Source organism: Salmo salar, chromosome 01, assembly GCF_965601325.2.
Source record: "Salmo salar chromosome 01, fSalSal1, whole genome shotgun sequence".
Taxonomy (NCBI): domain Eukaryota; kingdom Metazoa; phylum Chordata; class Actinopteri; order Salmoniformes; family Salmonidae; genus Salmo; species Salmo salar.
In genome coordinates, this window is record NC_138291.1 from 82,767,501 (window position 1) to 82,781,172 (window position 13,672).

Here is a 13,672-nt window from a genome sequence, read left to right on the forward strand (position 1 = left end):
TCACGCACCTCAGTAAACAAAGACTAATGCTTGCTAGGCTTGGGCGGTATGCCGTATACTGGGGTATTCTGAAATATACGCCAGGTCATATTATCCCCAGCTCAGGGTTCCAGCTATACATTTGGTTTGTTAACTTGCTAGCTAAGTGGCTAACAACAAAAAAAATCAAGTGGCTAAAAAAATAGAAAATAGCGCCCCTTGTGTGCACTGTCGGTAATACTGAATACCCTGGTATGGTACAGGAACGGTATAAAGTTATGAAAATCTGGATACCACCCAACCCTAACGAACGCACACACTGATGTCTTACCCATCTGAGTCCTGATAGTTGATGTTCAGCCTCTTTGTGGAACTCAGCAACTCTGAAAAACAAAAGGAGGGAGGGAGGGAGGGAGGGAGGGAGGGAGGGAGGGAGGGAGGGAGGGAGGGAGGGAGGGAGGGAGGGAGGAAAAACATCATAAGGACCTATTTGTCTTTTCAACAGAATGCCTTAGTGAGCTTCCATCATGGAAAGGTCTCTGCGCACATTTCTCTTTTTTCTCCATCACTCGTTCCTGAAATAACAAGTCAGAATCATTGGAGGATGCTCCCCAAACTCTTTCTCTCTCTCTTCGATTTCATATGGTATTATGACAAAAATTTGCCAGCTGACAAATGAAATCTCAGTAATTCCCTATGAAAATGAAACACACCAATTCAACCTTCTTACTTGGCTTTTAGTCTGGCTCCAGATCTGTTGCTGAAGCAAACTCCTCTCTGGCGTTTTTATCTGCTACAATTCCAAACAAATATAAAGTAAAATCCAAAATTATTGGTGCCCTTGATAAAGATGAACAAAAAAGACTGTATGAAATAAATAATACAAATACTGAGCTATATTGTATGCACATAAAATGTGGATTATATAGTGACCTCCAAAAGTATAGCGACAGTGACACATCTGTATTTGAAATTATACAATGACTATGAGGTTAAAGTGCAGACTGTCAGCTTTAATCTGAGGCTATTTTCATTCATGAACTGTTTAGAAATTACAGCACTTTTTGGACATAGTCCCCCCCATTTTAGGGTACCAGAATTATTGGGACAAATTCACATACAGTATGTGTATTAAAGTAGTCAAAAGTTTAGTATTTGGTCCCATATTCCTAGAACGCAATCTTGGAGGCATTTGCTGTTTGTTTTGGTTTTGTTTCAGATTATTTTGTGCCCAATAGAAATGAATGGTAAATCATGTAGTGTCATTTTGGAGTCGCTTTTATTGTAAATAAGAATAGAGCATGTTTCTAAACACTCCTACATTAATGTGGATGCTACCATGATTACGGATAGTCCTGAATTACTCGTAAATAATGATGAGTGAGAAAGTTAAAGATGCACCAATATCATACCCCCCCAAAAATGCTAACCTCCCATTTTAATGTAATGGTGAGAGGTTAGCATGTCTTGGGGGTACAATATTTGTGCGTCTGTAACTTTCTCACTCAAGAAGGATGCATATGCTGAGTGCACAAAACATTAAGAACACCTTCCTAATATTGAGTCACACCCCCCTTTTGCCATCAGAACAGCCTCAATTCGTTGGGGCATGGACTCTACAAGGTGTTGAAAACGTTCCACAGGAATGTTGGCCCATGTTGACTCCAATGCTTCCCACAGTTGTGTCCAATTGGCTGGATGTCATTTGGGTGGTGGACCATTCTTGATACACATGGGAAACGGTTGAGCGTGGGGGTGGGGTGTCTACGAAGCTAACATATCGAATTGTTTTAAGATGGTCAGACCATGGAACACTTGGATATTTGATTTTGAATTTTACGACCCCTTTAGGTATCAAAAAATATACCCACGCTCAACCGTTTCCCATGTGTATCAAGAATGGTCCACCACCCAAATGACATCCAGCCAATTGGACACAACTGTGAGAAGCACTGGAGTCAACATGGGCCAACATCCCTGTGGAACGTTTTCAACACCTTGTAGAGTCCATGCCCCAACGAATTGAGGCTGTTCTGAGTGCAAAAGGGGGGTGTGCATTGAATAACACATTCATAAATGGCAACCAATACAGTAAAACATTTTATCATGAGGAATAAGGTTTTGAAGTGTCTGTCCTATATTTAGGAGATAAAAGAAAGCTCAGGAAAAATATATATATTTTTTCAGACGAATCCCGTGACCCTTGTGGGGAGTCGTAGAGCAAAACAGAGAACAACATTGTGTTCGTGAGAGTCTCCCCTTCATAATAGTTTGTAGGCCAAACCGTTCAGACGCTACAGATGTTTTGTAAAATGACCGATTTTTGGGACGATCTAACAAACACCTCTGTAACTCCACATAGGCAGATGTGGATTGAGCCCATGCAAAAAAAAAACTGATTTCTCTAGCTTAAACTGAAGGATTTTTATGGAGATTTTTTTTATTATGTTACTTAGATTGACTCACTGGTGTGTCAATAGACTCTTAAGGATTAACCTGTCTCCTCCCCTTCATCTACACTGATTAAAGTGGATTTTACAAGTAACATCAATAAGGGATCATAGCTTTCAACTGGTCAGTCTATGCCATGGAAAGTGCAGGTGTTTTTAATATTTTGTACACTCAGTGTATAGCAGTGGTCACCAACCTATTCTGAGTCAAGATCACTTTCTGAGTCAAAATGCAAGCTGAGATCTACAGCTCAGATTTTTTTAAACATGACTTTAAAAAAGTAAGCGTGTGCAACATTAACCGATTAAAAACAGTTCTGTATCAATGAGGTTTGTGCAGTAGGCTATAGGCCCAACACATTGTAACTTGGCTATGCATGAATTGCACTGCCAATGTTGTTATTCTCAGACCATTTAGAAATTATATTATATGCATGTTTATTAATTGTTTACGGTTCATTGAACAAGCATGGGAAACAGTGTATAAACCCTTTACAATGAAGATCTGTGCGGTTATTTGGATTTTTACGAATTATCTTTGAACGACAGGGTCCTGAAAAGGGGACATTTCTTTTTTTGCTGAGTTTATTACTTGTGAGTACAGCTGAGTGAGCATAATATTTTTTTATTCAATTTTTCCTGGACTAATGGCCTGCATCTGATGGTCAGTCTGAGGGCAGGGAGGGAGCAGTAGTGAGGCTGCCTCTCACCAGACTCACCGTCCCTCCTGAACTTACCCATAAGAACAGCAGCTCTTTGCTGTATTCATTGAGTCTCTCTAGTCATGGCTTTAAAAAAGTCTTGAAATCTCACAGTATCACCTTTGCTGTGCGTTCGAGGCTTCTTTTTACAGTCTATGGCTCGAGGAAACTGTGCAAACAGGATGATCTGAGTTATCTTATTGGCCAGCGTGAGGCCTATAGGTGCTACGGCTGCTGAATCAAGTGCACCTACTACCAACAGCACGAAGCGATTAAAATAGGAAAGCGAGGCTTTACCATTGTTTTTTTTACAAAAATGTTTGGTGATCAACTAGAAATCAAGATTGACCGTTTGGTGACCATTGGTGTACAGCCTAGTGGTCTTTGACGTTATGGGGCTGTTTCTTTCTGGAAATATTCTGTTTGGAGGAATGGTTTAATATCCCTCCCAATGTGTTCTCAAATCTCATAAAACATTTTATAAAAAGGCTCAGCGCAGGAGGAGAGTGCCCTAGTATTGAAAACAGGGTTTCCAATCATTTTGACACCTATCTTGTTGAGAAGTTTCGTTATTACTTGTTAAACAAAATCTCTTTAGCTGAGAAATTGTATTAGTATAAAATAATATAATGTAAAAAAAAAAAAAAAAAATGGAGCATACAATATAGCTCAGTATTTGTATTATTTATTTTATACAGTCTTTTCCCCTCATCTTTATCAAGGGTGCCAATCATTTGGGATGTGACTGTACATACGAATAGTCAGAGGAACTGATTGGCTAAAGCCCATACAGATCTTTGACCAGGCTGACTGTCCTAATAGTTGACTTACCCCACAGACACATTGCCACTTGCCCCATAACCTTGTCTACAGGTATTGGGTGCAAGTGTCTGGTGAACGACAGTACTTGCCCCATGCCTTCTCCTCTCAGTCTTCCTTTAGCGAATCATTTTAGTCACGTTATCCGTATTCCTCCATTCCAGTCCCACCTCCGCTGTCCTACACCCAGTCCTACTTTCTACCCCCCAGCTCTAGTTCCAGGGTCGTTTGCAGGGTCTCCCACCTCGTCTGAAGCCTCTCTCTCTCTCTGGGCATAGACTTCTCTGCTAGCCCTGCTCTCAGACCCCAGCTCCAGCCTCACTGAGCCCAAACCCAGCCTTATGTTCGGCAGGGACCATTCTGCCTGGCCCACTGGCCTCTCTGTCTTCCTCAATGGACCATGCACAAGAATGCGCACACACACACACATCACAGTGTGAATCTGTCCCCCAGTAGAGTGGGAGAAGTAGTGAACAGTAGAATAGATTGATTGTCAGAAAAACTCTGTTAGCATTGGTTTCAATCATTGAAACAGAGAACTTCTATTCTATTCCATCTGAATACTAACCAAATTCCTCCTCCATATGACTCACCCTGTCAATGTGGTTACTGTCTCACCAACTGCTATAGGACGACCCATAATACTAAACCCAACCAAAGGTTATCATATTTTCTTAACGGCAGTATGAATGAGGTGTGTCATATAAGCCAGCCATTCATGTATGATGATTTCATGCTTCTACAGCGACAGGATAGTTCAAATGTAGGGCAGTGTTCCACTAAACACTTTCTCTGGACCAAATCTAATGGCCAGACAAGACAATGTGTTAACACACACACACACACACACACACACACACACACACACACACACACACACACACACACACATTAGGGATGGGGTCAATTTAAAAGTTAGGGTCAAATCTGAATTGAGTAGTGAATTGCTCTTTATTTCCAATTACATTTTTTAAACAATTTAATTTGGCCACATCCCACAGGAAGCAGAATTTGAATTTAATTTGAATTAAAGGATGTTGAATTTATTTAAATGAAATTAAAAAGGCTTATTTATTTAACACATGCAGGGGTGTAAAGTACTTAAGTAAAAATACTTTAAAGTACTACTTAAGTCGTTTTTTGGGGGTATCTGTACTTTACTAATTCTATTTTTGACAACTTTTACTTTTAATTCACAACATTCCCAAAGAAAATAATATACTTTTTACATTTTCCCTGACACCGAAAAGCACTTGTTACATTTTGAATGCTTTGCAGGACAGAAAATAGTCCAATTCACACACTTATCAACAGAACCTCCCTGGTCATCCCTACTGCCTCTGATCTGGCTGACTCACTAAACCTAAATGCATCGTTCGTAAATGATGTCTGACTGTTGGAGTGTTCCCCTGACTATCCGTAAATTAAAAAAAAACAAGAAAATTGTGCCGTCTGGTTTAGAGGTTGACCGATTATGATTTTTCAACGCCGATACCGATACCGATTATTGGAGGGCCCAAAAACCCGATACCGATTAATCGGCCGGTATATATATATATATATATGTGTGTGTGTGTGTGTGTGTGTGTGTGTGTGTGTGTGTGTGTGTGTGTGTGTGTATATATATATATATATATATATAAAAAGAAAGCGGCCTATTAATCGTGTTTTATATATATATATATATACACACACACACACACATATATACACACACACACACACACACACTATATATACACACACAGTTGAAGTCGGAAGTTTATATACTGTCACGACTTCTACCGAAGTCGATGCCCCTCTTTGTTCGAGTGGTGCTCGGCGGTCAACGTCACCGGTCTTCTAGCCATCACTGATCCATTTTTCATTATCCATTGGTTTTGTCTTGTTTTCACACACACCTGTTTCCAATCCCATTCATTACCTGTTGTGTATTTAACCCTCTGTTTCCCCTCATGTCCTTGTCTGAGATTGTTTGAATGTTATTTTGTGTCGTGTATTTTGTAGTAGTGAGCTACGGGTATTGTTGCCCATGTTAATTTATGTACATTTTGGTTTTGGAGTTCGTTGTTTGTTTATTATTTTATTAAAACAACTCCAGTGATACCAAGTTGGTTTCTCCTGCGCTTGACTTCCCTGCCACCTACACACACGGCGAAGACATATACACCTTAGCCAAATACATTTAAACTCAGTTTTTCACAATTCCTGACATTTAATCCTAGTAAAAATTCCCTGTCTTAGGATCACCACTTTATTTTAAGAATGTGAAATGTCAGAATAATAGAAGAGAGAATGATTTATTTCAGCTTTTATTTCTTTCATCACATTCACAGTGGGTCAGAAGTTTACATACACTCAATTAGTATTTGGTAGCATTGCCTTTAAATTGTTTCACTTGGGTCAAACGTTTTGGGTAGCCTTCCACAAGCTTCCCACAATAAGTTGGGAGAATTTAGGCCCATTCCTCCTGACAGAGCTAGTGTAACTGAGTCAGGTTTGTAGGCCTCCTTGCTCGCACACACTTTTTCAGTTCTGCCCATAAATTTTCTAAAGGCTTGAGGTCAGGGCTTTGTGATGGCCACTCCAATACCTTGACGTTGTCTTTCAGCCATTTTGCCACAACTTTGGAAGTATGCTTGGGGTCATTGTCCATTTGGAAGACCCATTTGCGACCAAGCTTTAACTTCCTGACTGATGTCTTGATATGTTGCTTCAATATATCCACATAATTTTCCTTCCTCATGATGCCATCTATTTTGTGAAGTGCACCAGTCCCTCCTGCAGCAAAGCACCCCCACAACATGATGCTGCCACCCCCGTGCTTCACGGTTGGGATGGTGTTCTTTGGCTTGCAAGCCTCCCCCTTATTCCTCCAAACATAACAATGGTCATTATGGCCAAACAGTTCTATTTTTGTTTCATCAGACCAGAGGATATTTCTCCAAAATGTACGATCTGTCCCCATGTGCAGTTGAAAACCGTAGTCTGGCTTTTTTTATGGCGGTTTTGGAGCAGTGGCTTCTTCCTTGCTGAGCGGCCTTTCAGGTTATGTCGATATAGGACTCATTTTACTGTGGATATAGATACTTTTGTACCTGTTTCCTCCAGCATCTTCACAAGGTCCTTTGTTGTTCTGGCATTGATTTGCACTTTTCATACCAAAGTACGTTCATCTCTAGGAGACAGAATGCGTCTCCTTCCTGAGCGGTATGACGGCTGCGTGGTCCCATGGTGTTTATACTTGCGTACTATTGTTTGTACAGATGAACGTGGTACCTTCAGGCGTTTGGAAATTGCTCCCAAGGATGAACCAGACCAGAGGACTACATAAATCAGGACTTGGCTGATTTCTTTTTGTTTTTCCCATGATGTCAAGAAAAGAGGCACTGAGTTTGAAGGTAGGCCTTGAAATACATCCACAGGTACACCTCCAATTGACTCAAATGATGTCAATTAGCCTATCAGAAGCTTCTAAAGCCATGACATCATTTTCTGGAATCTTTCAAGCTGTTTAAAGGCACAGTCAACTTAGTGTATGTAAACTTCTGACCCACTGGAATTGTGATACAGTGAAGTATAAGTGAAATAATCTGTCTGTAAACAATTGTTGGAAAAATTACTTGTGTCATGCACAAAGTAGATGTCCTAACCGACTTGCCGAAACTATAGTTTGTTAACAAGAAATTTGTGGAGTGGTTGAAAAACGAGTTTTAATGACTCCTACCTAAGTGTATGTAAACTTCCGACTTCAACTGTATATATTTGTAATAATGACAATAACAACAATACTGAATGAACACTTTTATTTGAACTTAATATAATGCATAAATAAAATCTATTTAGTGTCAAATAAATAATGAAACACGCTCAATTTGGTTTAAATAATGCAATAACACAGTGTTAGAGAAGAAAGTAAAAGTGCAATATGTGCCATGTAAAGTTCCTTGCTCAGAACATGAGAACATATGAAAGCTGGTGGTTCAATATTCCCAGTTCTTCAATATTCCCAGTTAAGTTTTAGGTTGTAGTTATTATAGGAATTATGACGCGTCGACTATTTCTCTCTACACCATTTGTATTTCATATACCTTTGACTATTGGATGTTCTAATAGGCACTTAAGTATTGCCAGCCTAATCTCAGGAGTCGATAAGATTGAAGTCATAAACAGAGCTGTGATCAAGCATTGCTAAGAGCTGCTGGCAAACTCAGTAAAGTGCTGTTTGAATGAATGCTTACGAGCCCGCTGCCGCCTACCAGACTGTTCTATCAAATCATAGACTTAATTATAATATAATAAACACAGAAAGACGAACCGTTAGTCATTAATATGGTCAAATCTGGAAACAATCATTTTGGAAACAAAACGTTTATTCTTTCAGTGAAATACGGAACCGTTCCATATTTTATCGAACGGGCGGCAACCCTAAGTCTAACTATTGCTGTTACATTGCACAACCATCAATGTTATGTCATAATTATGTAAAATTCTGGCAAATTAGTTCGCAATGAGCCAGGCGGCCCAAACCTTTGCATATACCCTAACTCTGCGTGCAATGAAGGCAAGAGAAGTGACACAATTTCCCTAGTTAATATCGCCTGCTAACATGAATCTCTTTTAACTAAATATGCAGGTTTAAAAAAATATACTTATGTGTATTGATTTTAAGAAAGGCATTAATGTTTATGGTTAGGTACATTCGTGCAACGATTGTACTTTTTTCGCAAATGCGTTTTTGTTAAACCATCCCCCGTTTGGCGAAGTAGGGTGTGATTAGATGATACATTTACAGGCACCACACTGATTATATGCAATGCAGGACAAGCTAGTTAACCTAGTAATATCATCAACCATGTGTAGTTAACTAGTGATTATGTGAAGATTGATTGTTTTTTATAAGATAAGTTTAATGCTAGCTAGCAACTTACCTTGGCTCCTTGCTGCACTCGCGTAACAGGTGGTCAGCCTGCTGTGCAGTCTCCTCGTGGAGTGCAATGTAATTGGCCATAATCGGTGTCCAAAAATGATGATTACCGATTGTTATGAAAACTTGAAATCGGCCCTAATTATAATCGGTCGACCTCTAGTCTGGTTTACTAAATATAAGGAATTTTTAATTATTCATACTTTTACTTTTGATACATAAGTATATTTAAAACCAAATACTTTTAGACTTTAACTCAAGTGGTAATTTACTGTGTGACTTTCACTTTTACTTGAGTCATTTTCTATTAAGGTATCTTTACTTTTACTCAAGTATGACAATTGGGTACTTTTTCCACCACTGTACACATCATATGGTTTAAAACTCATTCTCCTAAAACTATTTTAAATAATTACAAAGTGGTCTGGAAATATTCTAAAAACATGTTGTGGGTTGTGTATAATAATTCATGATTCATAAACGAATAGTTCACTATTTTCCAAAATGATGTTAGATGGTGCCTCACCCTTAAAGTAGTTTATGGGCCAGGAGAAACTGTAATCCATGGTTAATTTTTTTAAAACAGCCATTACGAACTTCAGCTAACTTTAGTCACTGCTAGCTAATAATCTATGGAACTGATGGGGTATGTGAGCATGTTTTGTTTTAAAATGGCCAAATCACCTTTAAGAAACATAAAACAAAAAATGGAGTGGATTTCTGGTGATTTAGACATACTTTTTTTAAATCATGCTCACGTGCCCCACTACAATCGATTTTTAGCTAGCGGCAGCTAAAGGTAGCTGGAGTTTGTAATGGCTGTTTAAAGAAAACTAAACCATCGAATACAGTTTCATCCGGCACATAGACTACTTTTAGGGCGAGGAAGCATCTATCATCAAGTTATTTAATAGTGAACTACTCCTTTAATGTTTTAAATATCAGATTTCTTTCTCCCCAGTATGCATTAGATCAAACACTACAGTATGAAAGGGAACAATCTAACATCTCATGACAATAAAAAAAACTCTGACATCTGAGTTATAATCAAACTAATATTTGAAATGGTAATAGTATTCTATTCATTAATAAGTGGCAGATCCTTTTGATAAAAGTTTCATGTCTCAGTTGAATTGATTTGGATCGCTTTGAATAAATTTGATTTACTTCGATTCAAATTCTGCTTCCTGTGGGGTGTAGTCAATTGAAATTCAATTCAAATGTATGGTTTGAATTGAATTAAATTCCGAAAGAACCTCAACCCTGACAGACACAGACACACACACTGGGCAGCTTGCCAAGTGGGGCCTGAACTGATGACAGTGAGAGGACAAACAGAGCCTTTATAGAGTTCTAGTTCAAACATGTGCTAACATTCCAGACATAGTACACCCACCACCACCTCCTACTCTCTCTCTCTCTCCTGATCTCTCTCTCCACCACCACCTCCTACTCTCTCTCTCTCCTGATCTCTCTCTCTCCACCACCACCTCCTACTCTCTCTCTCTCTCTCTCTCTCTCTCTCTCCACCACCATCTCCATCTCTCTCCCTCTATTCATCTCTCTCTCTCACACACACATTCCCTCCCTTTATCAATGACTATCTATCTTGTGTTCTGTCAACCCCTCTCCTTCTCTTCATCCCTCCATCCACTCCCTCTCTTCATTCTCTGAAAACAATTGCTTCCCTCTCAATAAAAGTTGGTGGACTGTGGCTGACATCACAGTACAGTAAATTACTGCATGTGGACAGACTGTGTGTGTCTGTCCGTCTCTCCCCCTATAGTGCCCCACATACCACACGCCCAATATCATAATCTGTAACGCAAAACCCTACCAACAAAACCACTCTTTTACCATGGCCTGCAGGTGTGTTTAACACTAGGGGGTTCAGACAGACACACACACACACAGAGATGCCCCCACATACTAGCAATAGAAATCCAACATCAAAAAGGTCTGTTGAATACATAACTTACTGGCTACAACAGGGCAACAGAGATGGCACCCAAAACAGTAGAGCATAACAAGACAGTGAAATGTAACCCAGGCAAGCGTCATTGGCCTTCAATCACCTCACCTAAAAGGCTGAGTGTGTGTCAGACTTGGCCGGTATAAGGTATATACCGTATACCTAGAGATTTGGTAATAGCCACTGGATTGTTTTTTAATAACGTTGAACGTTTTTTTTTTTGTAGCTACTTTTTAAATTCCTGCAGTCAACTTGTGCAATACGTTAGGAGATAAAGCAGATTGAGTTGTTCATTACACCTGTCATATTATTTTTCATTATGAAGCTTACCGGTAGTCCCCTGTCACATGGTGTTTGATTACAAGCACACAAAGACGAGAGACCCGGAGCCTTGTGACTCACTCACTGTTGTGCAGCACACGCCAGGTGATCTAGTTACAGTATGTTAGTCATAACTCAATGTTTGCCAGCTAGATATCTTATATATCTATTAAATTAACTGTAAAAAATGTGCTAAATGCTCCGCAATTGTGCATTTTGTTTGCTAATTTAGTAGCTAATGATCTAGCTAAGTGGTTAGCTTCTTGCAAAAATGAAGCTTCTCTTGGTAACAGAAGAGAATCCCCTCCTGGATCTAATATTTGTGTTGTGCAAACTGTGAGTAGCTTTTTGAGTTTCTTGTATAACTTTATGAGCTGAGATGTCTGTCCTGCAAATAGTTTATGTCAGAGACTGTATAAAATGTTTGCAAAGCGCTCATTTGCATTTAACTAGCATTTGCTATGGGATTACAGAGGCTCAGTGGGGTTCGAAAATAGCGCCCCCTTGTGTTCAGTGCCGGCATTACAGAATATCCCGGCAAGGCACAATGTCGGTTTCAAGGTATGATACTCTGGATACCGCCCAAGCCTAGTGTGTGTGTGTGTGTGTGTGTGTGTGTGTGTGTGTGTGTGTGTGTGTGTGTGTGTGTGTGTGTGTGTGTGTGTGTGTGTGTGTGTGTGTGTGTGTGTATAACCCACGGTCTTTATGTTGGCGCAGCAGAGAGATCACTGGTTTCCAGTGTCTCTCCATGCAAATGCCTGGCTGTAAACACGGCATAGCACATTACTAACACCCACACACACACAAAAGCACTGGGCACCACAAACAGTCAGACCACTGGGGCCCCTGCAAGGAGTACTGTAGCCTAGAGACTAGCCATAGAGATGCAATTCATGTCTACAACCACACATTGAAAGAAATCATAGAAAATAATTTGCATAGGGCTACAGTGACTGGGTGTTTCTCAACTAGGGAGTTTTTCCTTTGCCAGGATACGTGGTCAGCAAAAACAATTGGCCCTAGTCATAACACATGTTGCAGAAAATGTTAAGCATATTATGTCCCTACACTATTCTAGTAGACTAGCCTATAATACATCATTGTCATCATCTGCCTTGTGGTTTTTAATACACAACGACAGGTGTAAATGTGTTCAGAGCTGGACAAAATATATCTCTGTACTTTGATCTTTAAACAGAACTCTTTGAAACATCATGGCACATTGACAGAGAGCAGAAAGAGAGTGGAAAAACCCATTGGAAAGAAACGGAAGTATCCCTCTTATCCATTCATCTCTCTTTTCAGACCTACAGCATTCTCTGTCAGGTGGGTAGACAAAAAAAATAACCAAGGTAGCATCCCAAATGGCACCCTATTCCCTATATAGTGCACAACTTTTGACCAAAACTAGTGCACTATTGGGAATAGGGTGCCATTTGGGCACAGCGTAAGGCTGAAAGATCGAAAAGGATCTCTCGCATTATGAACAAACTGGATAGCCTAGCTACAGAAACGTGTTTTAGCACTGAAGCACCCAACTGTTGCTCTGCAGCTGAAGTAGACAGGCAGCCCTCAGACAGTTGACCTTTGCCCTTTTCTTTGCCTTAAGGGTATGTCTGAGCTGCCCTGTCAGGGTCAATAACAGTACACAACAGAAGGGCTGCCTGGATGTATGGCCTTGGTATGGCCTCTGTAGGTTCTCTCAAATTCCTTGTTTTCATGTCTAACGTCGTCTCCATTCACACTAAGAATCTGAGACTCTATTATGGCGGTTTTGCTAAAGAAACATATGCTCCAACACACACACACACACACACACACACACACACACACACACACACACACACACACACACACACACACACACACACACACACACACACACACACACACACACACACACACACGGTTTGAGAAAATAGACTGGATGGCTTTCTTTGGCCACATAGTAAACCACACAGACATCCATTCCGGTTTCTGCTGTTTTAAGGAAGAGAAAAACCACAAAAGCAGAAACGACAGAGGCCTTTCTACACAGAGAATACCAAACATTAGGAACACCTTCCTGATATTGACATGACTAACAAATCAATCGAACTTCACTGATTAGCCTACTAAAAGATGAAACACTTTCCAACCAGCCCTCAAGAATCTGTCCAGGTCCAGCTTCCTAAAGCTAGATTGATGGGTGTTCTCCGGTCCGCAAAACTGGTTCTGGATCTGCTCCAGTCTGCGATGCGGAGAAAGGTTGGGAACCCCTGTTCTATAAGAACCTTCTCCAAGAGCAGCTGTAGCTGAATATCAGCCTGATACAGAGTCTTAGCCATATGCTGATCCAGATATGACTAAAGAGTCCATGTAAAAGATGATGTAGCACCTGTAAGATCTCAGGGTCTAAGAAGTGTTCTGAGCCACTCTAACAACATGGTCCGTCCTTCAGGCTTGCTGCATATCTCTTGCAGATTCAATTTCTTCAACTCAACCACCTTGATTGGATTATGAG

General features: G+C 40.1%; 1 protein-coding gene across 2 annotated transcripts in view; it reads right to left on the minus strand.

Moving 5' to 3' along the window:
- LOC106612187 (caskin-2) overlaps positions 1-13,672 on the minus strand; it is a 92,623-nt gene that overhangs the window by 39,244 nt on the left and 39,707 nt on the right. For both annotated transcript variants that reach the window (XM_014213164.3, XM_014213154.3), the window contains exon 3: positions 311-362. In XM_014213164.3, coding sequence (XP_014068639.2) covers positions 311-362 — 52 coding nt within the window. The remainder of the gene's footprint in view (positions 1-310; positions 363-13,672) is intronic.